Source organism: Apteryx mantelli, chromosome 5 (genome assembly GCF_036417845.1).
Source record: "Apteryx mantelli isolate bAptMan1 chromosome 5, bAptMan1.hap1, whole genome shotgun sequence".
NCBI lineage: Eukaryota > Metazoa > Chordata > Aves > Apterygiformes > Apterygidae > Apteryx > Apteryx mantelli.
Window position 1 is genome coordinate 11,554,543 of NC_089982.1, and position 23,311 is coordinate 11,577,853.

Here is a 23,311-nt window from a genome sequence, read left to right on the forward strand (position 1 = left end):
AGCCACTGAGTCATCTCAGCATAGCCTCCTGTGCCACACTGTCACCACAGGTAATGTGCCATCTCTGTGGTGACAGAGTGAAATATCATCATGTCTTGGTAGGCATCCTGAGCTTCTGTCTATGGCCTTTCTGTCCAAAGGCTACAGTGAAGCCTGAATTAATTTGGAATCTCTTCGTGGTATCTAGTTGCACTTGCTTCACTATTTTGCATGATCAAAGCTGGATAGTACTGGAGAATTATGCAAAGATAGATATGTGGTCCCAGTAATCAAGTCATACATTATCTGTACCGGCCACACATTCTAAAAGCTTTTTTTCCCTTAGCAGATGCTATATTAGAATGACTTTTATATGTACTCCTTGTTTCATTTTATTCTACCATCTGAGTTGCATGTGCTAGCAATTCTTGAATAAAAGGAAGCTATTGTCCAGAAAGCCTGTAAGAGATCTTATAAGAAATAAAGGCTTCTATAAGATGCAAGAGTGACTATTTTTTAGTTCAGATGTTGGTACCTTGTTTCACTGTGCTAAAAATGTATGCAGTGGGGCTGTTTTAATCCCTGGTCTTGATGCAGCATAGCTATTTTAGCAGAGAAGAGTGAATACTATAGATAGTAGATTCCCTATATGCTTTGATAGGTTGAGCTTACTGATCACCTAGGAACTGCACTGGAGTAATACAGTAATGCTATAGTAATAAAAATCAATACCCTAAATAGCAAGAATGTTTTGACCTCATGATTGTTCAACAGCCTGGAGCATCCGCTGTACCAGTTTCCCAAGCCCTTGTACCAAATCCTGTCGGGGTGGGGGTGAGACAAGAGGATCTGTTTTAGCTGCGTTTGCCTGAGAGGCCTCGTGCTGCCAGTAGCTGAGAATGGGGTGGAAGGGAGGAGGACTTCAGAATGGTTCTCCTATGTAGTGCAGGGCTTGTCAGGCCAGACTTCCTGTGTCTCTTTACAGGCCATGGTGGCCTTGTTTCTTGGAAGAAGCCACCTATGTCACAGCTTGATTCAAAGGACAGTGCAGGTGATGGCTGGCATTGCTGGGAGACAAGAGGAAGGGCAGAGGTGGTGGATGGCTCTTGCAGAGGGTGGTTCTGTAGGGATGTGCAGGGGCTGAAAAGGGGACAAATGCTTTGAAGGTAGTTGTCCGAGCAGCCGTTTCAGTAGTGTAATCCCCTGACTCGCATTAATGAGGGCGGCTGCTGTGAGCGCCCTCTGCCCTGCCGGCACACGCAGACGCAGCGCGGCAGGCACGGCGGGGGAGCACCCGCCGCTCGAAGAAGTTTGTCCCTCGGCGGCGCTTGTCAGGGGGCGGGCCGCGATGGCGGCGCCCAGCCGGTAGCTCACGTGGCTGGGGCAGGGGCCGCGGCGGCGCGCCGGGGAGGTGCGGAGGGGCCCGGCCCGGCCCGGCGGCACCATGTCGGGCCGCCAGGGGAACAAGCTGCCCAGCAACCTGCCCCAGCTGCAGAACCTCATCAAGCGGGACCCGACGTCTTACACGGAGGAGGTGAGAGACCGCGGGGCGCCGGCCGCCTCCCGGCGCTGGGGAGGGGGCGCCCCGCGTGCTGCGAGCGAGCCCGGCGGCGCCCGAGTAACGGGACCCCCCGCGGAGGAGGGGGGGTCGCTGACGGCGGCTCCTCTCAGGAAGCTGTGGGGGGCTTTGGGCGCTTTTCTGCTTTAAGGAAAGGAAGAAAACACTTTAAAAATCAAAATGGCGCGGTCGCCCCTGTCTCTTGCCTTCTCCGTGCCCGCCGCGCTAGGCGACGTGCGTGCTCGGGGATCTCTGCTGGGGTTTCCGGTGAGGTGGGAGGGCGCCCTGTGCCCCTGCTCGAAGGGGAGCGAAGTGCCCTCTGCGGGAAAGGCTGCTTTGAAGGAAACGCTGTCTTTGTGTGTTTAGTTTCTCCAGCAGTATCACCACTACCAGTCCCACGTGGAGATTTTCACATTCCAACCAGATAAGCCTAGTAAGGAGCTGGCTGAACTGGTGATGTTTCTGGCACAGGTAAGCTACTGTAATCCTGAAGGAAAACTTTGGAACTAGCCGTGAGCTGTTCACCAGGCATGAAGTCTTCACCTTGAATACAATTATGAAAGAATATGTTTCACGCAGTTCTCTTGTGGTGGCCTGAAGGCGTTGTTGTAAAACTGCCCGTTTAACAAGATTTCCGTAGCAGTAGGGTCTGTTTTCCAGGAACGCAAGGGTTTTTTTGAGCATTTGCTTCAGTTTTTAAAGGTTTTTATAACTGCACGGTGTATTTTAAATATGGACAGCTGACAGTAATTTCCTTGTAGTTGAGTGTAGTTGCTGCCTGAAATATAGATCTTAAATCATTATCTGAAGAAGAGCTTTCTTGGTCGCTTATTGTAACTCTTTCTTAGTGTTATTGCGTAGCTGAAGTTTTTCTATTAGAGAACTCAGCTGAGATTGTCTTTGCGCAGGTGGCCCACTGCTACCCAGAGCACATGGCTAACTTTCCACAGCAACTGAAGGAGCTGCTGTCTTATCACCATACAGTCTTGGATACCGATCTTCGAATGGTAAGGCTGACACTGAACGGTCTAATGCTTGTTAATAACAAGTTTTAGGCAGACTGCATCCCGCAGTTAAAGAGCGCCTGTGTGAGATTAGAGCCTACAATTTCCTTTTGAATTTTTTAGTAAGTATTGAACCTGTGGAGTGTTACCAAAGTGTGAATTTTGGTTCTGATTCCTGCTTCTTTATTACAGACATTCTGTAAGGCTTTGATCTTGTTAAGAAACAAGAATCTAATAAATCCAACGAGTTTGCTGGAACTCTTCTTTCAACTGCTACGGTGTCATGATAAACTTCTACGAAAAGTAAGCTATACTTCTAAAACTATTCTTGATTTCCAGTGGGTTTTGACAACCTTAACAGAAGTAATGCAGCACCGGCAGGTGGCCGTTTTGCTTTTCTTGGTAGCGAAATAGGTAAGCTTAAAATCTCTCTGTTCTTTCGGCCACTGAGTATGCCAAAGGCAAGACTTGATCTATATGTGTGATTAGTAATGAAGCATGCTGCTGTAAACTACTTTACGCAGTATTGCAGGTTGTAGGCCTGTTCTGCATTTTAAGGTGAGCAGCTTGGATGTGTCTGTAAGGACGTTGCTGTCAGAATAGTGATTACTGAATTCTTGTGAAGACTTCTAAGTAAAGAGAAGATGCTTGTTGTAGCCATATTTAATTTTTTTTTGACATAGAAATGAAACTAGTTGCTTTCCACCACCAAAATTACTTAACTGGCCATCAGAACATACCTAAACTTACAAAAATGAATCAGGAGTGTGTTTTTTGGTTTTTTTGTTTGTTTGGTTGGTTGGTTTTTTTAGCTACGCTTTGTGCTATTCATTTTCCTGTCTCACTGTTTGTATCTGAACAGTCTGCTTAATTTACAATACATTATATTGGGCATATTTGAGGCTTTACAGGATAGCTTCTTGTTGTTTTTCCAACTAATTTAAAAGGCAAAATAATACTAAACAGAGTGGTTATCAGTTCTCTCTCTCACCTTAGTACTTACAGACTTCGGGGAGATCGTAATGCATCTGTGGTGCTTACTGCATGACTTCCGTAGATAACTCCCTGCTATCTCTTCATTTACAGACTTTGTATACTCACATCGTGTCAGACATCAAGAATATAAATGCTAAACATAAAAACAATAAAACAAACACAGTAAGTATTTTAGCGTTCAGATTTATGTCAGTTTACATCTTCATGATGTGAAAGAATTCTAATAATAAACTTTCTCTAACTTTTTTCTTAGACACTGCAGAACTTCATGTACACTATGCTGAGAGACAGCAATCCCACTGCTGCCAAGATATCTCTGGATGTCATGATTGAACTTTACAGAAGGAATATTTGGTAGGTTTGGCAAGCCCAAACTGATTCCCCATTTGCCATGAGACAGTCCTCTTGACATCACTCTTGGCATGTAGTGCGAAATGTAACATGGAGGGGCTGTGACTTGATATATTTATCCTGTTTGTCAACTAGTGAACGTGTATTTTGTGGAGTGGAGGAGCTGGGAGGAAATAATCTCTCATGTGAAGTTTCTCAGTTAATTAGGTTGAATCTTTGACGTTTTATTTGAAAATAATATAGAAGTTGCATGTCGTGCAATTGAATGAAGTTGAATAAAAGCTGTGTGTGATGTACTCTTTTGAATTTTTCGCATAAATGCTAATACAATGGAGAGACAGGAATTCTGCTTTTGTTTTTCTTCTTAGTTGCAAGATCATTCTAGATGACCCATCTAATGGGTGTTTTGACTTTTTTTTTCCTGAGGCTATAAGATAGCTCCTATTTTTAGTAGATAGTATCCTGAATAATTGCAGCCTAGAAAAATATTGAATGGAATAACAGCACACTGAGTACTGTCAATTGTTCTCTCATGCCCGAGATGTTGCGAAATTGTTCTTTACTGTTACAAAATGCCCAAGCAGATGTTACCTAGTGGGAAATTGCATGAGAAGATGGCATCTGGTTCACTCTCACCTGCTTCTTGATTGTAAATTTTTTAAATTTAAAAATTTAAAATTTTTGAGCTGTTCAGTTTCCACCTCCTTTGCTCTTCCTGGTTCATGCACAGAGAAGAACTGTATCAAGAAGCCACATAAATTCGGCTAGTGATATTGCCAGTGTGCAGTGTATCTGCTGCTGCTTCTGTATTTCCAAAATAGATCAGAGGCAGAACGCTAGTGGTGCAGTTCCTGCGTTTCTTACTCGGGCAGAATTCCCAGTGACTTCTGCATGAGTTGCGCTGGGATGTGAATGTCACCACTGCTCTTTTTGTGTGTTACAGGGAGACCACAGCTGATGGACAAAACATTGTGCCAGCATGTAGTTGGGCTTAAGGAGTTCTGATGTGTAGTGTTCCAGGAAATACCATCTATTCTGTGGCACAAACAAAAAGGTCACAGCAGCTACGTTAAGTTTCCTGGTGTAGCGCTGGGATGAGAACTATTACAGTGGAGAGAAAACAGGGATAGCTTAAAATCAATTACTGTGTTGCTCAAAGGAAAGGGTTTTGAAGTTTTAATAAATGGTTTTGTAAGCACATGAGACTCAGGATAAGTTCAAATTAATTTCAGCAGCTTTATTTCTTATAAAACCTTACTTTTAGGAGATTTTTTTATCTCAAAACTTCCCAGCAGCTTTTCTAGTACAAATCAGAATTCTGCATTGATTTTATCAGGCAGTGTTTTTATTTTCTTTTTATCAGTGGAGAAAGTTGTAACAACTGTTTTCCATTACGTTACTGTGGATTCATCTTCATTGTCAAAGTCCAGTTGCCCCTTCTTTCACAGCATGAATTTGATGGAACGTAAATGTGTCTGTTTATCTAGATGAAGCCACGATCACGTTAGAAAAATAGAAGAAAATGACATTCAGAAACATAACTTTGTGAGTCTATTAGGAATACTGAGGGATTTGATTCTAATGAACCTTCATGCTTGTTAGGAGTCCTGTTTTACACCACTTCATTTTCTAAGATTGTTTTGAAATGGCCAAACTTGAAGTAAAAGGTGATGTTTTGTTTTATTCCAGGAATGATGCCAAAACGGTGAATGTTATCACAACTGCCTGCTTTTCCAAAGTGACGAAGGTGAGAACAGAAATGATTTGGTGTAACAGTGGATTCTACCAAAGCCGTCACCTGTCTGTGGATGCACCTCTATTTCTGTACCCTAATTGCTGATGCGTTTGATTATTTGTCTTTTGCTTGTTCCATTTTCAAAATACCACTGGTATTGTGGGAGGAGGCGGCATTTGGTTCTTACCTGCAAAGCAGCAGAGTTGGAAGCTTGTCCTCTAACAAGTGCAGGTTGGCACGGAGGGCAGGAGTACTTTCCAGGTAGTCAGAAGCAGCTGTCAGCATGTCGCCTCCTTATAACTGGCACTGTAAGGCTTTCATTTGTGAGATGTGAAGACAGTTGCTCTTCTGCCTGTAGTTTGAGTAGATCTGAGGCCTGCTGTCATCAGATTAGGTTCTGCAGTGCTGGACATTCTGAAAAAGCATATTATGATTTGAGAGAAGTCCTTCCATGATGAAGATTCAAAAGCTGTTCCATTTAATTAAAAAAAAGGGAGGGGGAAGGGGAAGGAAAACCTGACCAACGTATATAAACTAATTAAAGCTTGGAGTTCTGAGCATCGTGGCTCAGGTATTGGCTATGCAGGAGTTCTTGATAATTGTGGTATGGAGCAATTAGATTGATACTGCTGTGCAGAACCACAGGAAGTGAATTTGTATGTTAAAATTTGTTAGCAGCATTGTGGAAGCCCAGCTGCTTCCTGACTCTTCATGTACCTCTGGTTTGTTGTTGAGAATTGGCAGCAAAGACCAACCGGGTTTGTGCAAAATGCTTGTGCTTCTCAGTCTTTGATCTGGTTTACTTTCTGTTCATACAAGTGGTTGGAGTGTCTTGGTGTGACTTAAGATAGGGATGTTTGGCTGTTGTAACTCCCCTTGTCTCTTTGTCCATTGTGATCTGAACTTACTTTGCTTTTCAGGTATTAGTTGCTGGTTTGAAGTTCTTCCTTGGGAGAGATGAAGATGAGAATCAAGACAGCGACTCAGAATCTGAGGTGGGTATTGCAGTTAAAATTTCTGCTCTCAGTTCTTCAAACACCAATAGATCTATCATCCTGCCGAACCTGGGTATGCTAGTCTGTGTTTCTGTATTACTGTGTTTTCCCTCTTGTTTCCTCCGCTTGTTTGTCCACTTCACAAAAGCCTTTAATGTTTTTGAAAAACTTCTAATGATTTTGACAGCTGGCCGCTATTGATAGCAGGATGCCTTTGCCATCTGTCTCCAGATTGATCCTAAGAGTTCCTTCCTTCTCCTGTTGCCATTGTGCAGGAATTGATTTACTTGTAACAGCTAACCAGGGACTGGTTGGTCTGGTTTGTTCAGCTAATGAATTGCTAAAAGTGTAATGTAGATCTGTGGGGAAAGGCTTTCACCTGGTAATTAGAAAGCAGGGTTAATTTTTTTTTGGCTCTGCTATGCATTTCCCTTAGTCTTCAGTTCTACCTCCTGGGCTTCATTTCCCATTTATGTACAAATGAATATAATTCAGTGAAATGTGTTATCCTGAGAAGGCTGATAACATCATTTCAGTCTCGAACTTCAACATATAAGGATATCATTTATTTGGGTGCCACTGAATAATACTCTGGGATTACCCAGCTGTAAGAACTACTGTGTTGATGTGCTGTTACCTCTTTTTAGTCTCTTTTGTATGTAGGTATGTGGCTAGTTTTATAGAATCAGGATTTTGAGTGCTAATGTTTGTGTATGATGAAATTTAGGATGGGAGAGACAGAGGGGAGTTTTCAAATATGATCCTGAAAAATATTGATGCTTTTCGTTTCTCTGCTTCCCATTTGAAGCTTGATTTCACCTGAGTCTTGTTTTCCTCATGTCCTTTCTGAAGGATGATGGCCCCACAGCCAGAGATCTGATGGTGCGGTATGCAACTAATAAGAAAACCACCAAGCGCAAGAAGAAACTGGAGAAAGCCATGAAGGTCCTCAAGGTGAGGACAACGGTGTCTGACTTGTCAGCATTTTAGCGTAACCCTTCAAGTGCAAGAATTCTGTGGTTTCCGCTGTGTTTTTAGCTGGCTTTTGTCATCTCTTCTAGATAAAGCTCCTCAAGTGTTCTAGCATCCGTTGGCCAGGCATATGCCATGTTTGCCTGGGAGAGATATCTTTTAAAACAGAATTGTCTAATATAAGCTGTGGACTAGCTCTGGTCTGGGGTACCTCTTGTGTGGTCCCCTACTTACAGTACATTTTGTCCTGAAGTAATTGCTATCTGCCGTCTAAATGGTAGTTTGGTAAACAGAAACGGCTATCTAGGAACAAGTGTCTGTACTAACAAGGTAAGTTTTCGTACAGCTCCTGTTGCCTCTGAGGTCCAGTGGCTGAAAACCGTATGTAATTGTAAGAATGGTAGTTTTCTTGTTAAAATCACAGCATGTCTCTTTGAAGAGAATAATGGGGAATAGCAGCTTTCAACAGCAACCTGAAACTGAGGCACCTGCAGCTTTAGTGGAAAGAAAAAGTGTCTCATTTATTCTTTTTGCTATACAGAAACAGAAGAAGAAGAGAAAGCCAGAGGTGTTCAACTTCTCTGCTATTCACTTGATTCATGATCCCCAAGGTAAGTAGGGATCCTGTTCTGTTTTGTGGGGTTTTTTTGATTGTCCTGCAAATCCTATTATTTGGGTGTTAACAACTATGCAGCTAGAATAAAAGTGACAAGTAGTTACACATGCGACAATGCGATGCTTGTAGCATGCTTTATCATACCGTCTCATAGTACTTCAAAAAAGTACTTTAAAACTTGTTGCGCTTGTCTTCTCTAAACTTCTATATCTTCAGACGAGGAAGGAGCAATGTTACATTCATCTGCTTTATGTTGCTACAGGGCTTGGATCTTAGCCTCTTCCTCGTATGTGTGAATGGGGAATACTTTGTCTGTTGATAACTTTGTTTTTTAGGTTTTCTCTTCAGTTTTGATATGATTGATTAATTGTTTTGATGGTTAAAAATGGGCTACCCCTTTCAGAAATTAATTTCTGTGACTAGTCTGACGTTTGTCTAATATTGACTTGTTTTCGGCCTGACATAGTGAACCTGTGGGGATTTTGTTTGCCGAGTAGATCCAAAATGTATCTAAAAAAAGCAAGCTTTAAATACTAATCCTATATTTTTGATGTTGTGGAGCTTCTACTAGTTTTCCTTTATGTTGCACCTGTTCACAGATTTAGACTTTCTAGGCACATGAGAGGAAGAAGAACTGCTGAGGAGCAGTGTTCTGGGCACTTTTGCTTTCTTCTAGCAAGGACACTGGAGCTTGGAAAAGCCTACCTGCCTTTAACTGAGTTTGGACTGAGTTCTGCATTGTGCTCTTTAAATCTACCACGCACCTGTTTCTTTTTTTCTAGACTTTGCAGAGAAACTGCTGAAGCAGCTGGAGAACTGTAAAGAACGATTTGAAGTGAAGATGATGTTCATGGACCTCATTTCCAGGCTAGTTGGAATACATGAGGTACCTACTACGTTAATGTTACTGGGTTATTGACTTGGTGTGAGAAGCTGGCTTGCAACTTTGTAATAGTCCGTGTGCAGCCCGCCAGGTTAGAGCGGTGGTATGCTCTGGCCTGGTGCCTCTGGAAAGTGGGTTTTAACTTCACTGTATGTTGAAAAATGAAGATGAATGTGGTGGTGTAATTGCCAGTAGGCCTTGCGGAATGGCACGGCGGCATGGCCTTGTATGGCATTAAGTGAGCTTTGCTTGAGAAGGCTCTCAGTCTGTTATGGCCGTGCTGTCAGTTAGGATTGCCTCCTAACAGCTAGAGGGGAAATGTCTGTCTCCAGACCTAGGTGCTCTTGGCAGGTTCTTCAGGGTAGAGGGAGTCCAGCAATTGCTCATGAACAGCCCTGCCTCAGCAGTCTCCGAGGTACAACCAAGGTGTGATGAAATTCCCTGGAGAATCTGTTCTCCTGCTGTAATCTGTTCCTCCTCTAGGCTCTGTGGGGCTGGGGAAGTACAGTGGTCCTTGCAGCTGTCCTGAAAGTTAACAAATAGGTAGAAATACAGTGGCTGCATGTATGAGCAACCTTCAATTTAGGCAGCATGAGAATGTAGTCCAGCTGTTTTCTGACTCCATATTGGAATGAGATCTAGGTGTTTATAGCTTCTTCGCTGTGCTCTAGTCTCTGCACAAAGGAACCTAGCAAAAAGCATACTTGAGCAACTCTCTGGCTTATATTTTTGGGACATCTGAAATGCAGGATCTTGTCTAGATGAGGCGAGAACCTATATTCAGTTCTAATAGATAGCAGATCTGTAACTAACACATAGATTACACAGATCTGGATGTTGCAGTGGTGTCCAGCCTGAGTTCGAGCTCTTTCCCCGTTGTATGAAGCTTCAGCAGGAGAACTTATTACCTAGAGGTTTGAGTCCAACAGGTATGAGATTCTTCATGTGAAGTTGCTTGGGAGGTGTGTCCAGGTCTTAGGCTGCTTCAGCAACAGGTATTCTTTCAGGTCTTGCTGGAGAAGTCAATGAATGGACTCAGATGCTAAATGAACCTGCGCTTACGGACAGTCTCTTTGTGTTTTGGAAGAGCAAATTGTGTTCCTGAGGCAAGGGAAAGTGGCACATTGTAGGATCACACTGCACACTGCCCTAATTCAAATTTTGTTCAGGTTAAAAGAGCCACTTTACGGATCTCACAGAAACTGGGATTGAGCCTTGCGTTTCCTTTGAACAAGTCACTTCCTTAAGTCCACTTATTTTCCCTTCAGCTCAAGACAGGAGACTGTCTTGTCTCAGCCTATGAAGGCGATCTCAGTTAAAAGGGAAGAAGCTAATCTGTCACAACTTTTTTTTTTCTTTCTTCCCCACAGCTTTTTCTTTTTAACTTCTATCCATTTGTTCAGAGATTCCTACAGCCCCATCAGAGAGGTAAGTAGCTACTGGTAGATAATATTACTCATCCATTATGTCACACACAGAGTCGGTTAGAAGAAGTGTTGCAGTAAATTAATAGGCAGCAGTAGCTTAGTAGGTAGTAGTAAGTAGGAGTAGTTCAGAGAGTTTGGATGAACTAAGGTCAGGAACAGAGGTGATTTCCCACCCCTCTGCCCCCCAGTTCTCCTACTGGGCAAAAGGCCCCAATTGCCAGAAATGCAGGGCACTTCAGACTTCTGTGGAAGCTGTGTGTCACAGCTACTGGCATTAGCAGTTGAGAAACTCCAGAAGTGGAACAGAAATGAACCTGCTGAGTTCCTAGCTGGAGATCCTGACTGGTTTAGCAAAGCTGTGACTGCCTTCTGCTGCCTTGTTTGACCAGTATTTCAGTCTAGAACTGGAGCGTTTAAGTGTTGCTGGCAGTCTAAGGGCGTGCACTACCATTGGGTGGATAGCAGGTAAGTTTCTGATGGTTGGACGCAGAGGCTGATACAGAAGAAATTGTTGTACAAGATGGCCCAAATAAACACAGACTGAAATGTCTTTGAGACTAAGAGACCAAACGCCTTGTTGATTTACTGTATTTGTAGACATGTTTATCAGCCAGAGTAGGCTGCAGCAATTTATTTTGACATCTTTTTCCCATTTTCTCTTCTTCCAGAAGTGACAAAGATTCTCCTGTTTGCTGCACAAGCTTCACATCAGCTAGTACCACCGGAGGTCAGGACTCCACCAACTTTCAGTGACATAAAAAATGGGCAGCAGGCCAGCATGGATATATAATTGTTGAGGGAATTGATTGGGGGTGAGGGAACAGGGAATCTGGTCAGACCTCTTGTGTTGAATGCCAAAGCAACTCCAGAATGGTTAAAGCTCACTGGCAGAATAGCAGTTCTTTTTAATAAGGTTTGTTGGGAGAAATGTATAATGCAAAAGTTCCTTTTTGGAGACCTATACTAGTGCCTGGACGTTTTAGTTACTGACTCCACATCTCCATTTTGTCCTATGAACTTTATAAGCCCAGAAAAAAAAAAATCCTCAAAAAAGCCAATTTCTCAGTGGCGCCTGCTATCTCTCTACGGGATAGCTTTTGTCTTGACATTTTGGATGGTTTGAAAAGCTATGTGAATTTTTGCTCCTGTTGGCTGTTTTTGCAAGTTCTGAGGGGTTGTTTTGCATAAAGAAAAACAATCCTCACCCCAAATATCTGCATATCTGCAGGAAAATTTGTCTTGAAAATATCTGCAGGTTATAGTGACAAGTCCTGAGCTCTACCCTTCTGTGAAAAGGGGCTCTGTTGCCTACTATATTCTGTTATTTAACAAAATGTAAATATTTTGACAGTTTTGTTAAAAATACAGTATGTGTATTTAAGCTTTTTTTTTTTTTCTTTTCAGATTATCCAGTCAGTGTTAATGACCATAGCGAACAATTTTGTCACCGACAAGAATTCTGGGGAGGTTATGACTGTGGGGTGGGTACAAAATCTCATGCAAACCATAAAACTCTTCTGGAATGTGGAAAAAGTATTTCTTTTTAAACCACCTGCAGCCGATTTCTGTCATTAATGCTACGCTTTCAAGAGCCTGCTGGAATAAAAACAAGTTAGGGCAACCTGGGGTGGGGAGGGGGGAGAGGAGGCAATGTTTTAAGTTGTTAAATGACTTGTGAATGCTTCAGAGCAATGGGTTTCCTAATATAGTCAGTGCTGCGACTGAACTCTGTTGGACTGCATGATGCTCCATTTTTGTTGCTTCCTTGTTTGGCCTTGTGCTTTTCTTCTGTCCGTGACACTGTTATTTCTATTTCAAGGGTAGAAAAACTCTAGCCTGTGAATTAAAATATCCTGCGTTTGTATGCACTCAGTGAGTGGACAGCATCATAATTCAGGACTTGGACTTCACATGTTTAGTGGATGAAGTTTCACTACTGGCATCAAATTTAAATATTGCTGTTAGTGAAATTTAGCGTGCTTTTTTTGACCCGTTGAGGGAGGTATGCTTTCAAAAAAAGTCTCATATAGGCAGTGTGGAGTATGATTAGTAAATGGAGGCGAGAACTGAGCTGTCCTGGAAGAGATAAGGGAAAGGTTAGCAGGGGAAGATGACTGTTTGGAGATATGTTTTGATTTTGAGCAGGGTTTTTTTTTGGGGGGGGGGGGGAGGGAGAGAGGTGGTTTCAGTTCAGAAGTGAAGCTTAGTGTACAAAGTGTATGCGTGAAGATAGTTTAAAAGGGGGCTTGTGTGAGTGCGCAGACCTCTGTTATACTGTGCTTGGTCTCTTCATGGTTGACTGAAGAACTGCTGCTTGATTTTGCTTGGCTTAGGCATGATGATTATTTGACTACCTTTGCTTGTTTTTCTGGACCCAGACTTCAGTTGCAGAACCCTTAGACCATGGGAATAATGGCACTGTCAACGCCTTAATGAATTGCTTCTCAAGCAGTCAGCCAGTGGCAGTCTGCACAGTTGGAGATCAAGCAAAATAATAGCTGGAGGGTACAGAATATAGGCCAAAGATGGAGGATTTTGGAGAACTGTGGCAGAGAGCATCTGCTGATGTTTTTGTCTTTTATACTTAGTTTTGTATGAACTAAGTATAGTTTGTATGAACCTTCTTTGATTTCCTGATGATTCAGTCTGTTGCCGGGCTAGTGGGAGTCTCTCCCAGTTGTGTTATTGAAATAATATTTTGTTTTCAATTTTTTAGAATCAATGCAATAAAAGAAATCACTGCAAGATGTCCTTTAGCCATGACTGAAGATCTGCTCCAAGACCTTGCTCAATACAAGACTCATAAAAATAAAAGTAAGCATATTACATGGATATGACTTTTAGATCTTTTTTTCTTTCTTGTATCATCTTGTCTTCCATTGCATTGTTATAGCTTTCAGAATTGTAATGTAGTGTTAATTTTTTTTACTGTGGGACTGAGTGATGTAACTTATAATGGTGGTCTGTCACCTTTCTCTGCCTATTTTGAATGTATATATGTAGGAGACTAAAGCAGACAAAGGTAGTTGTGGCAGGGGAAATGGCAAAACTAAAGAAAGCGACTGCCTGCTAAGGAAGATTTGACCCTAAATAACAGTCGGATCCTGTGTTGGAGAAATGAGTGGGAGCTTTGACTGCAGAAAAGTCAATGAGCAGGCTGTAAATGCTTATGATTTGAATGGGCTTTCCCTTTGCTCAAGATCCTACTTTTCTCTACTGTACTTAATTCTGACTCTTTTTTTTGGGTGGTGGTAGATGTGATGATGTCTGCGAGAACACTGATACACCTTTTCCGTTCACTGAATCCAGAGATGTTGCAGAAGAAATTCAGGGTAAGTGTTTGATGCACCCTGCATTCATCATAGACATAGGCTCACATGCTCAAAAGTGATTCTGATGCAACTAGTCTCCTTATGCCTTGGGGAATGCAATGGAATGATGCATGCATTTTAAGAAAGCCTGTATTCTCCCTGTGCCTGCTCCCTGGCTACATCTCGTTTGACATGGCTATGTCTTGTTTCAAGGCTTGTTCACTTCAAATTTATCAAACTCATTGATAGAAGGATTGTGCTACGGAAAGTTGACTATATTCATAGAATTTGTTCAACCTTTTTTGAATAACTCAAGATCACCTCTTATTTCATCAGAGAAAAGCCATCTTAAAAAAGAAAACAAAACCAAATCTGGTTTGTGGGATTGAAAATAGCAGTCTGCTTAACATGTATTTTGCTTACTTACAGGGTAAGCCTACCGAGGCCTCGTCGGAAGCCAGGATCCATGAATATGGAGAGCTGGATGCAAAAGATTATATTCCAGGAGCAGAAGTACTGGACATTGACAGTCAAGAGGAAAAGGGAGGAAACGAAGAGGAAGGTTGGCCTTCTCTCTTTATTATTTCTGTTTTACCTGTTATTGTTACTAAGGTTGCAGTTGCACATAAAATGTGATGTTAGTCCATTTAGTTTGCTGCTGTAACACTCTGCGTGCCCTGGGCATGTCTGCATTTGTCCATTAAGAAAGCACTGATATTATCCTGGAGTGAGTGTGGTTCAGCCAGTCAAGTTTGATATTTGCTGTATGCTGCCTTGTATGATAGACGCAATATAAGAGCTAGAAAAGGATCGTGTTGTCTATGCGATTTATATGGGTGGCAATATTGTACAGCTTTGAAACTGCATGTGTTTGTCCCTTCCAAAAGGAAAGCTTTTGTTGCTTATTAGAAAATATGCAATTGAAAAAAAAGACTTCAATTTGTAGTTAGTTACCTTAATTCGCTTCTGGTATAAAAGCTCCCCACAGCCTGGAACCTCTGCCTGAATTGGAAAAAAAAGTGGGGAGGGACTTGAAACTCAAGTTAGGAGAGTTTTACAAATCAAGACTGAGGTGCAATGGAGATAGTGCAATGGAGGTGTATCAGAGGAATATATGTGCCCTGACATGCTGTTTTTCTTATTCATTTAAATGCAGGGATTAGCAAAACAAGAATTTTCTTTGCCTTCATTTTTTGAGTTGATACTTGCAACACATCAGTCACTTTGAACAGTTAGGAGAAGCAACATGTGTACTGTAGAAAACAACAGTCAAACTTACCTACAAATTGCATTGCTTCCCTCTTTGGTTAGATGATGGGGGATATCATGGAATATTGCTGAACACTGTGTAATAAGGATTAGTATCTGTGAACTGTTGCATTTCAGAGACTCTCCCGAGTACTCTTAGTCATCTTGAGGATCTTGAATGTGAGTTCTGAGTTACGCTTTGCAAAACATAGGATTATTGTGCAGCCTGCCTCTGTCATCTGTTAAACAGCTGAGACGCTGACTTCTTGCAAGCTGCTTTGGGTATTTTCTGTGGTTGGCTCTGTTCAGAGTGGATGCGGTGTACATAAACGCATTTCCTGTCAAGCCTCTGACGGTCATTGTTCCGGTGTTGTTATAAGCCTGTAATAAAGAAATATATTAAGGAGACTGTGGTTGACAGTACTGACAGGATACACAAGGTGTTTTAAGCAGCCTGTTTCAGGTGTGTGTATTCTCAAAGATAGCATGCTGACATACACTGTTAGCACTATAAAAATGAGTGCTCGTAGCTGAATGTGGTGGAGGCAGGTGATGTGGGTGCACCAAGAAATGAAGGCTGAGATTTTTTTTTTCTTTTTTGTATGGTGACTGCCAGAACTATGTGCTGTGACACTCAGGACACTGCAAGCTAGACAGAAATTGGTAGCAGAGGTGGGGTTTGGAGCTGAACTTGGCAGTGAGAAAGCCTGGGAGCTCCTAGTCTTTTCCATTGTGGATGTCTTTTGGAATATACCATTCACGAATGGCCATCAAATGCATCAAGTATCATGGGGCTTTTTAATGTCTGTGTGGTTCTGAGGCTTGGGATGCTGAGATCTACAGGTGATCTGTTCGATAAGCATGTCCCTGGGCATAAATGCAGTTATCAGGTAGGTAGTGAAAGGCAGTGAGAGCCTGGGACCTAACCTTTAAATTACTTGCATCTCAGGCAGTTGAACTGAATCTGTACTAAAGGCTCTGTGTGCTTGTTCCCCCAACAGATGGATGGGAAAGCGCTAGTCTAAGTGGGGAGGAAGAGGATGAAGACGGGGAATGGATTGATGTGCACCACTCCTCAGATGAGGAGCAGCAAGTAGTAGTGAGTTTTAAGTGTCTTCTACCCCCAAAATCAATGTGACTTGCTATTAGCAGACCTGACTCTCTTGCTCTGTACCTTCACGTGGTTGCTTACAACTGTGCAGAGCTGCCCAGTGATTTTACCAGAATCAGTGAGGTGAAGTGTGTTTTTTTGCACGGGTACTGAAGGATGCATGCTGTTGAGGGGGAGGGGGAACTCTGTCCCAATGCCAAATTCCTTCAAAGCTGTAATATTTACATACTGAGTGCTTTCTTTCACTCTGAAATATTATGAGCTGATGTATGCCCTTTCTTTAATACTACATGTTGGATATAAGAATATTGAGAATGCTAACAACTGATCATAGCTTTTCCCAGCATTATTCCCCTTTTATAGGTATGTGGGAAGCAAGGGTCATGGATTATGGCACAGAAATGGTTTTGCAAAACTCTGGATGATTCTTCTTTTGTACTTTTTGCAAAAGGCAGAGAAGATCAAAAGCATGCCCCTAGAGGAACGAAAAGCCAAAGCAGCAGCGGTGAGCACAAGTAGGCTGCTAACTCAAGAAGACTTCCACAAAATACGCCTCGCCCAGCTCTCCAAAGAGCTCAATTCTGCACCAGGAAAAGCTGCAAAGAGGAAAAACATTGAAATAGATGATGAAGAGGAGAGCAGGTAGGATATGAAATATTGATCAGTACTTTCCTTTCTCTACAATCTGGTGGGGTTTTTTTGTTGTTGTTTTTTTTTGTTTTTTGTTTTTTAATTGCAGCAGGGTACAAAACTCTACTGTTGCATCAGGATACCCTGGTGGCAAACAGGCACGGGGCCTACCATGGACCCTGGCCCTAGGGATTTGTTTATACTTGAGAGAAGAAAAGAGGGAGAGGCAAGAGGGACCGATGAAAAACATGAGACTGCTCAGCTTGTTCAGGCTCATAGGCATGTTTTTTAGTAGCAGTTGCCTGTTTGTATCTTCAAGTTATTTAGATTATGTGATTAAAGGGCTTGAAAAACAGTAATGAGAGTTGTCCCAAGCATGAGGATTAGCCTGAGAGAAAGAACAAAAAGTACTTGTGTGAATGTTTATAGAAAGACAGTGGGTCAGGAGGGCATTCTGTTTCTCTTGCCAGATGGCGCTTTGTGTGATGGCCTTTTGTTGGATTTTTGTTTGTGCGTAGGGGAGAGTTGCTTTCACTCAGAGATATTGAACATCTGCATAAGAAGCCTAAATCAGACAAGGAGACCAGATTGGCAACTGCAATGGTGAGGAACTTTGCTATTTCATATCCCCTACCTTGTTACAGTTGTAAAGGGGTTGTGTTTTCCTCTGCAAAATGAGGCGGTGCCTAGACAGAAGCCTAGCTGCCATGTATGCTTTGAGATATCTTTTGTGTACTATTTTTGCTGTTGCACTTTGGCTCAACCACATAAATGGTCACAGGTGATGATGGGCATATAAACACACAGACACCTGTTTTTACCCTTGCTTAATAAATACAGCCAGCAAGGAGGAATGTGTATAATAGAGAGTGTCATATTGAATCTGGAATTGTAGGTTCTGGCATAGAACCTGTCATCTTAAGTCAATGTTAATTGTGGGGAAAGGAAAATGACCCCATGTTATTAAAATGTTTTCTATTCTAGGCTGGAAAAACAGACCGAAAAGAATTTGTGAAAAAGAAAACTAAAATGAACCCATTTGCTAGCTCTACCAACAAAGAAAAGAAAAAGCAGAAGAACTTCATGATGATGAGATACAGCCATAATGTCCGGATGAAAAATAAGCGTTCTTTCAGGGAAAAACAGGTAATATTCAATGTTGAGGACAGATTGGGCAGTCTGAGCAATAAACTTATAGTTCAGGTGAGGTACTGTCTATCCTATGCCCTAAACCTTTGGTACATAATTGGACGGCTGAGTTGCTGAAAGGCACTGTGGGCTAGTTTGCTTCTCTTGAATCCTGCCCAGATGAAGTGTATCAGAGTTTGTGCAGGGGGAGAAGAAGGCTTTTGTCAGTATCTTCATAGCACGAGTTACTCTTTCATATGCATGGAGGCCCAAGCCCTGGTGCAAAGTCATGCCTAGGTTAGGAAGGCAATGATAACGTGGTTTGATTTCCTCTATATAAGCAAGAGCAGATCATAGGAGAACCTTGGTGATGATTGTGTGATGAAAGAAATGTTTCCCCGACATGTTAGGGTTGTCTTTCAGGAACGGCCATTAGTTTGTGTGTGTGTTTCTTGAACTCTTCGTATTCTTTCTTTGCCCTTCTCATATTACTGTCATATTATGGGCTCAGTTGTCCTGGCCTAAGGTCATCCAACAGTTTGTCAGAAATAGACTTAGGGCACAGATCTAAGTACTTTTTTTTTTTTTTTTTTTTTCCTTCTTAGACCTATTTGGAACTGTTTAGAAAATCACTTTTTTGGTTTAGCCTGCCACCATTCTTCTACAATACGCTGATCTCGGCAGTGAAATTGCCAACTGATGCAGGTTTCAAAACAGGCCTGACAAAAGGATTTACAGGTTAAACATACCTCTGTTCTGTAGTCTAGTTACTGCATGGTTCCACAGGCAGCTGTGGTAGCACAGCTGAGGAGAAGCCTAAGAGGGCAAGGCAAGAACTTTGGGGATGACTTTGTTCCTGAAGGCTTTGGGCTGGGGACCCATACGGTGCCCTCAGGGACCTGCAGTTGAAGCTGGTGAGCACAGAGTGCAGACGGCCCCACTCACACCCTTAACACAGCTCAGCTGGGGATGATGCCTAAACTGAGGCAGCTGTTGCTAGAGCAGAGGCCTAGGCATATCGTCTTGCCCTGCTGCGTTTCACCTTGTCAGGGTATATCTGTGTTAACAACAAAAGTCTGCCTTAAGATCCTTTTATCTAACCTGGCAGATGGCCAGGGTAGAGTGTTAAAGGGCGTTATGAAATTGAATGCTCTTGAACATGTTCCAGGAAAAACTTATAGGATAATCAGTTATGCAGGCTTCTTGGTTTTGTGCGTGTTTTTAATTTTTGTGTTTTCTTGCCAGATTGTGTCTTTTGCTAGAGCACATTTAGTTTCTTCTTTTACAAACCCTCCTTTGTCTTTCTCAGTTGTTTGCAGGATCATATCAATAGGATAATGTATATTTGTTTGCCATTTGCTGCCCTAAGGGCAGCAAGAATGAAAAAAAAAAAAAAAACTGTATAGAACTCAACAGAGAGTATGTCTTAGGTGTTTCTTGTTGCATGGAAAGACTTGGCCTAATATCTTGAGCAGTCTTTTCTTTGCTGCTTTTTATTCTCCCTCTCCCCAAGTAACACTGACTGCATTAACCCAGGTCTCAAAACACCTGCAAAATGTAGCAAACGAACAATCCAGCTACTCTTAGGAAACTGCTTCCAGTGTTCATTCTTTTATTGAGATTTTGGGTGCATTTTGAGCCAGAGAGGTTTGGAGTAGCCAGCCAGTAGCTGCTGGGATTCAGTGCAGTTTGGGTTTTTTTAAGGTTTTGTTTTATCTGTCATATCAAAACAACCTCCATTGTGGTGCCATTAATCACTGTTTCCCAGATTGTAGACAAAAATTCTTTAAATTAAGCTCAGTGTTACTAAAAAGTCATCTTGAATTGTTTCGGTCCTTATTTTCGATGAATGTTTTGAGTTTAAACATGACAGATAAACGTCCAAAGAAGAATTTTTTGATAATCCCTCTTTTTAATTAAAGTTAAAATTGCTTAGGCTGCCTTTCACCTAGGCCACAGCATCCATCTTGTTGACCATAATTTGGAAATGCTTCTTAAGAGTGGGTTGGAATACTGCAGTTGTCTGATACTGCATTCTGTTACCCATTTTGGTGGTAGCATAAAATGGAGCGCTGTCTGTAGTCCAGAGATACATCCCCCTACCAGTCTGCCTGAACTACACAGTAAAGTCTCTTTCAAGTGACATAGTACTTGTAAAAAGTATAACATCCCTTCCTTCCCTAGTTTAAAAGAAGCTCTGTAATACTCTTTCAAAAGATGCCTCTTAATCCTACTTAGCTCTCTCAGCTCAACTGATGTGTTTAGGGTTTTTTTTCTGATCCCTTCTAAAAGAATATAATGAGTCAGGAGAAGAACAGTTTGTTATTGTATTCTTTTTAATTATATAGGATCTGCCAAATGCCATACTGATGCATACTGCCCTCTTTTTTGAGGCCCAACTTTTTCTGTAATTGTACTACCAAGTTCAGCTAAGCAACCACACCATGTCTGCCACTGTAGTCTTCAGCATTTGCTATTTACTGCTCCCTGTTTTATCTGAGTAGTTATTACTGCCTCTCTCTGAGGTTGAACAAAATATTTCAGGAATTTTACATCATTACACATTTACTCATTAAAATAGTGTAATTAAATTTTAGTCAAGTAAACCTTTTTGAATAAGTTTTACCCCAAGTTCTTAACTTTACAGCTAGAAATGTTGCTGTTAGCATGCTTTCTGTCGAAATTTGTGGAAATGAGATTGCAGTTGCATCCTGGTATTTTACTTCTTTTCAGCTTCTTGCACCTGATTTAGTTTGTCTACAGTTCATTCACAGCCTTGTTTGAGGTTGTCTTTTTTTTAATTAGGTACCAATAGCCATCAAATGGCAGCAGTAAAGAGCTGAGTGTGGCCGGTTCTTCTGTCCATGATCTGCAGCCTACCCTGTACTCAGGGGCGTTACAGCTACACTGTTACTGGTACCTGAGTCAGCTGGTTTTAAAGCTAGTTGATGTTCATTTTTCATCTTGGAGTCTCCTCCTAACCTGCAGTACATAAAGCCTTGGTAGATATGTCAGTATCTCAGCACAGATGATGTAAACTGTTAGCCCAAACATGAGTTTTCTTCCAGGATGTTGGTCTACTTAATGAATATTCTATGCACAGTTTTAATTGATGTGTCAGTTTTAATTCTTGTGTGGTGATTTTGTCTACAGATATGTCTGCTGACAAAAATAGCAGTGGGATGCAGGGATGTGATTGGCATATTGAAGAGGGTTGTCAATTTGATAATGTTATAGTCTCATTTAACTTGATACTTAAAACTGAGAGTTTGAAATACCTGAATATTCCACTGTTGTTTCATGTTCCAGCTGGCTCTTCGAGATGCACTTCTGAAAAAGAGAAAACGGCTGCTGAAATAATGAAAGGTAAAGGAGAGGAATATTGCGTATGCAGGACAGACCGAAGAGGCCTTAATCCTTACAAGATTTTGATTCTGAAAGCTTTCTAAGAAACAAGGCAGTTATCTTTTATTGAATGTAAATTATTTCCAGCTAACTGTTTTTGTATGTGTAAGTATTAATTAAAATATACAACCTTTATTGTAAAAATATTTTACTTGAAGCAGTTGATGGTAACTGGAAGGAAATTTTATCTTCTGGATCAGTCCAGAAAAAGTAAGTGTGTGTGTGAGTGTGTGTGTAATGTCTATGCCCATCTTATGGCTGTGATTTCACAGACTTAAAAAAGAAGCCATTTTCTAAGTGGTCATTTTTACCTGTTGAATAATAATAATAATAAAAGAATTATTGTAGCGCAGGTAAATTCAAACAGTTGATGGGAAGAACCATTTTACTATAATGTATGAGAAAACAAGAATAAAATTAGTATATGGAGAGGTTTTCATTTTTCCATTTAAATAGAAAGGTATTTCTGCAAGCAGAAAACTAAGGAATCTTGTTTTTCTATATTTGTGCATCTTGTGATGTGACTTGCTGGTGTTTTTGTTTTTTGTTTGCTTTTTTTAGCCTGCTTGAGAATAACAGGGATCTGTAATGTGGATTCTCTAGCTTATACTAAAGGTTGAACTCCTGCTTCAGTCTTTACCTCAGCTGGGACCATGAATGGGTTTTCTTTCCCTTACCCAGCCACCTGCTTTCATGCAAACTTTCAGAAATTATGTATACTATCCTTTGTCAAATTCTATTAGAAACTGATTTCCTTGCGGGGGAGAAACGGATGTCATTGCACAGCATAATGGAAAAGCTTTTTTTTTTTTTTTTTTTTTAGGAAGGGTTAATATTTATATCCTACACCAGAATTCACTTAGTGTAGGTATCTGCTTGTTGTGTTGAATACCAAATGAGACATGAATTCCTTTTATCTTGGAATGCCCTTTTGCTTGCAGGACCTGAACAGGGCCGGCCTGCTTTGTCAATTTTGATATGAGGATGTTTATATTTAGAAAAAGTCATTTTCATGCTTAGTATTTGTCTTGTGTTATGTTTGTTTTCACATCTTGCTTCCCAAAGCAAAAAGCTTATTAAGGCTCCAAGGGAAATAGTAGAGCACAAAACACTTAAGAAGTTCCTCCAGGCTGGTGGCTGCAATTGAAAGTTAGCGCTCCTGCTGAGGGCAAGGCAGGGATGGTTGGATGGTGGCAGTAGCCAAGGCAGCACTGTGGAGGGTATGTAGCTGAGAAGGGATGCAGAGGAGGGGGAGCTATTGGGGCATGGGCAAGGAATGGGAGGCAGGGGCTTGAAGAGAGCGCAAGTACAGGGAGCAGTTTGGGAATACAAGATACATTTGTAGGAGATGCAGCTCCATTGTTTTCTCTGTTCCCTGAACAACTGTGTCTTTTCTGTGGGTGTGTTGAAAATGAAATACTTAAGAATTTAAAGAGAGGAGGCCTCCTCCCCCCCCCCTTTTGAGTTCAGAAGCAAGGGGCCTTCTGCTCTTCTCCCTTCTGCCCGTGGTTCAGAGCGCCGCTGGGGGACAGGCATGCTGAAAGCCGTGCCCCTTTCCTCTCCGGTTGGTGGCCATCTCCTCTCCCCCAGTTTCAGAGTGACAGACAGATTTTTCTAAGGTATGTGACAAGGTGTGGGGCAAATGAAAGGGACTAACCCTTACTCTAAACCCACCCTGCTGTGTTTTTTTTTTTTTTTTCCATTACCCTCTATGATTTCCTACCTCCAGCCACAACTCGACGGCCATGCACGGGAAGAGAGCTGGTATCTGTGGGGGGGTGGCAGAGGCTGCCCAGGGGGACTGATGAGAGAGGGGCAGCTGATGCCAGGGTGCGGTGTGTGTGTATGTGTGTGGCGGGGGGGAGATGGCGGCTGTCCGGGAGCTGGGGCGGGGGTGAAGCACCGGCGCGGCGGCCCGGAGCCCGGCGAAGTACCGTCCTCTCTGTGGAGAGGCGTGAGAGC

At 42.0% G+C, this 23,311-nt stretch overlaps 1 protein-coding gene across 2 annotated transcripts; it reads left to right on the forward strand.

Moving 5' to 3' along the window:
- The first annotated feature begins 1,343 nt into the window (after positions 1-1,343).
- Positions 1,344-21,495, forward strand: SDAD1 (SDA1 domain containing 1). Of its 2 annotated transcripts, XM_067297505.1 has the most exons (22): positions 1,356-1,513; positions 1,904-2,008; positions 2,446-2,544; positions 2,734-2,844; positions 3,628-3,699; positions 3,791-3,891; positions 5,578-5,635; positions 6,544-6,618; positions 7,471-7,572; positions 8,132-8,201; positions 8,989-9,092; positions 10,460-10,517; positions 11,185-11,243; positions 11,921-11,997; positions 13,233-13,330; positions 13,772-13,848; positions 14,257-14,389; positions 16,077-16,174; positions 16,638-16,828; positions 17,335-17,419; positions 17,801-17,962; positions 21,254-21,495. In XM_067297505.1, exons 1-22 carry the CDS (start codon positions 1,424-1,426, stop codon positions 21,302-21,304), a joined length of 2,076 nt encoding a protein of 691 aa, XP_067153606.1. In that variant the 5' UTR covers positions 1,356-1,423; the 3' UTR covers positions 21,305-21,495. The 2 variants fall into 2 exon arrangements, with proteins under 2 accessions (XP_067153605.1, XP_067153606.1); XM_067297504.1 differs by lacking the exons at positions 17,801-17,962; positions 21,254-21,495 and having other exon boundaries at positions 1,344-1,513; positions 17,287-17,366.
- Positions 21,496-23,311: the final 1,816 nt, after the last annotated feature.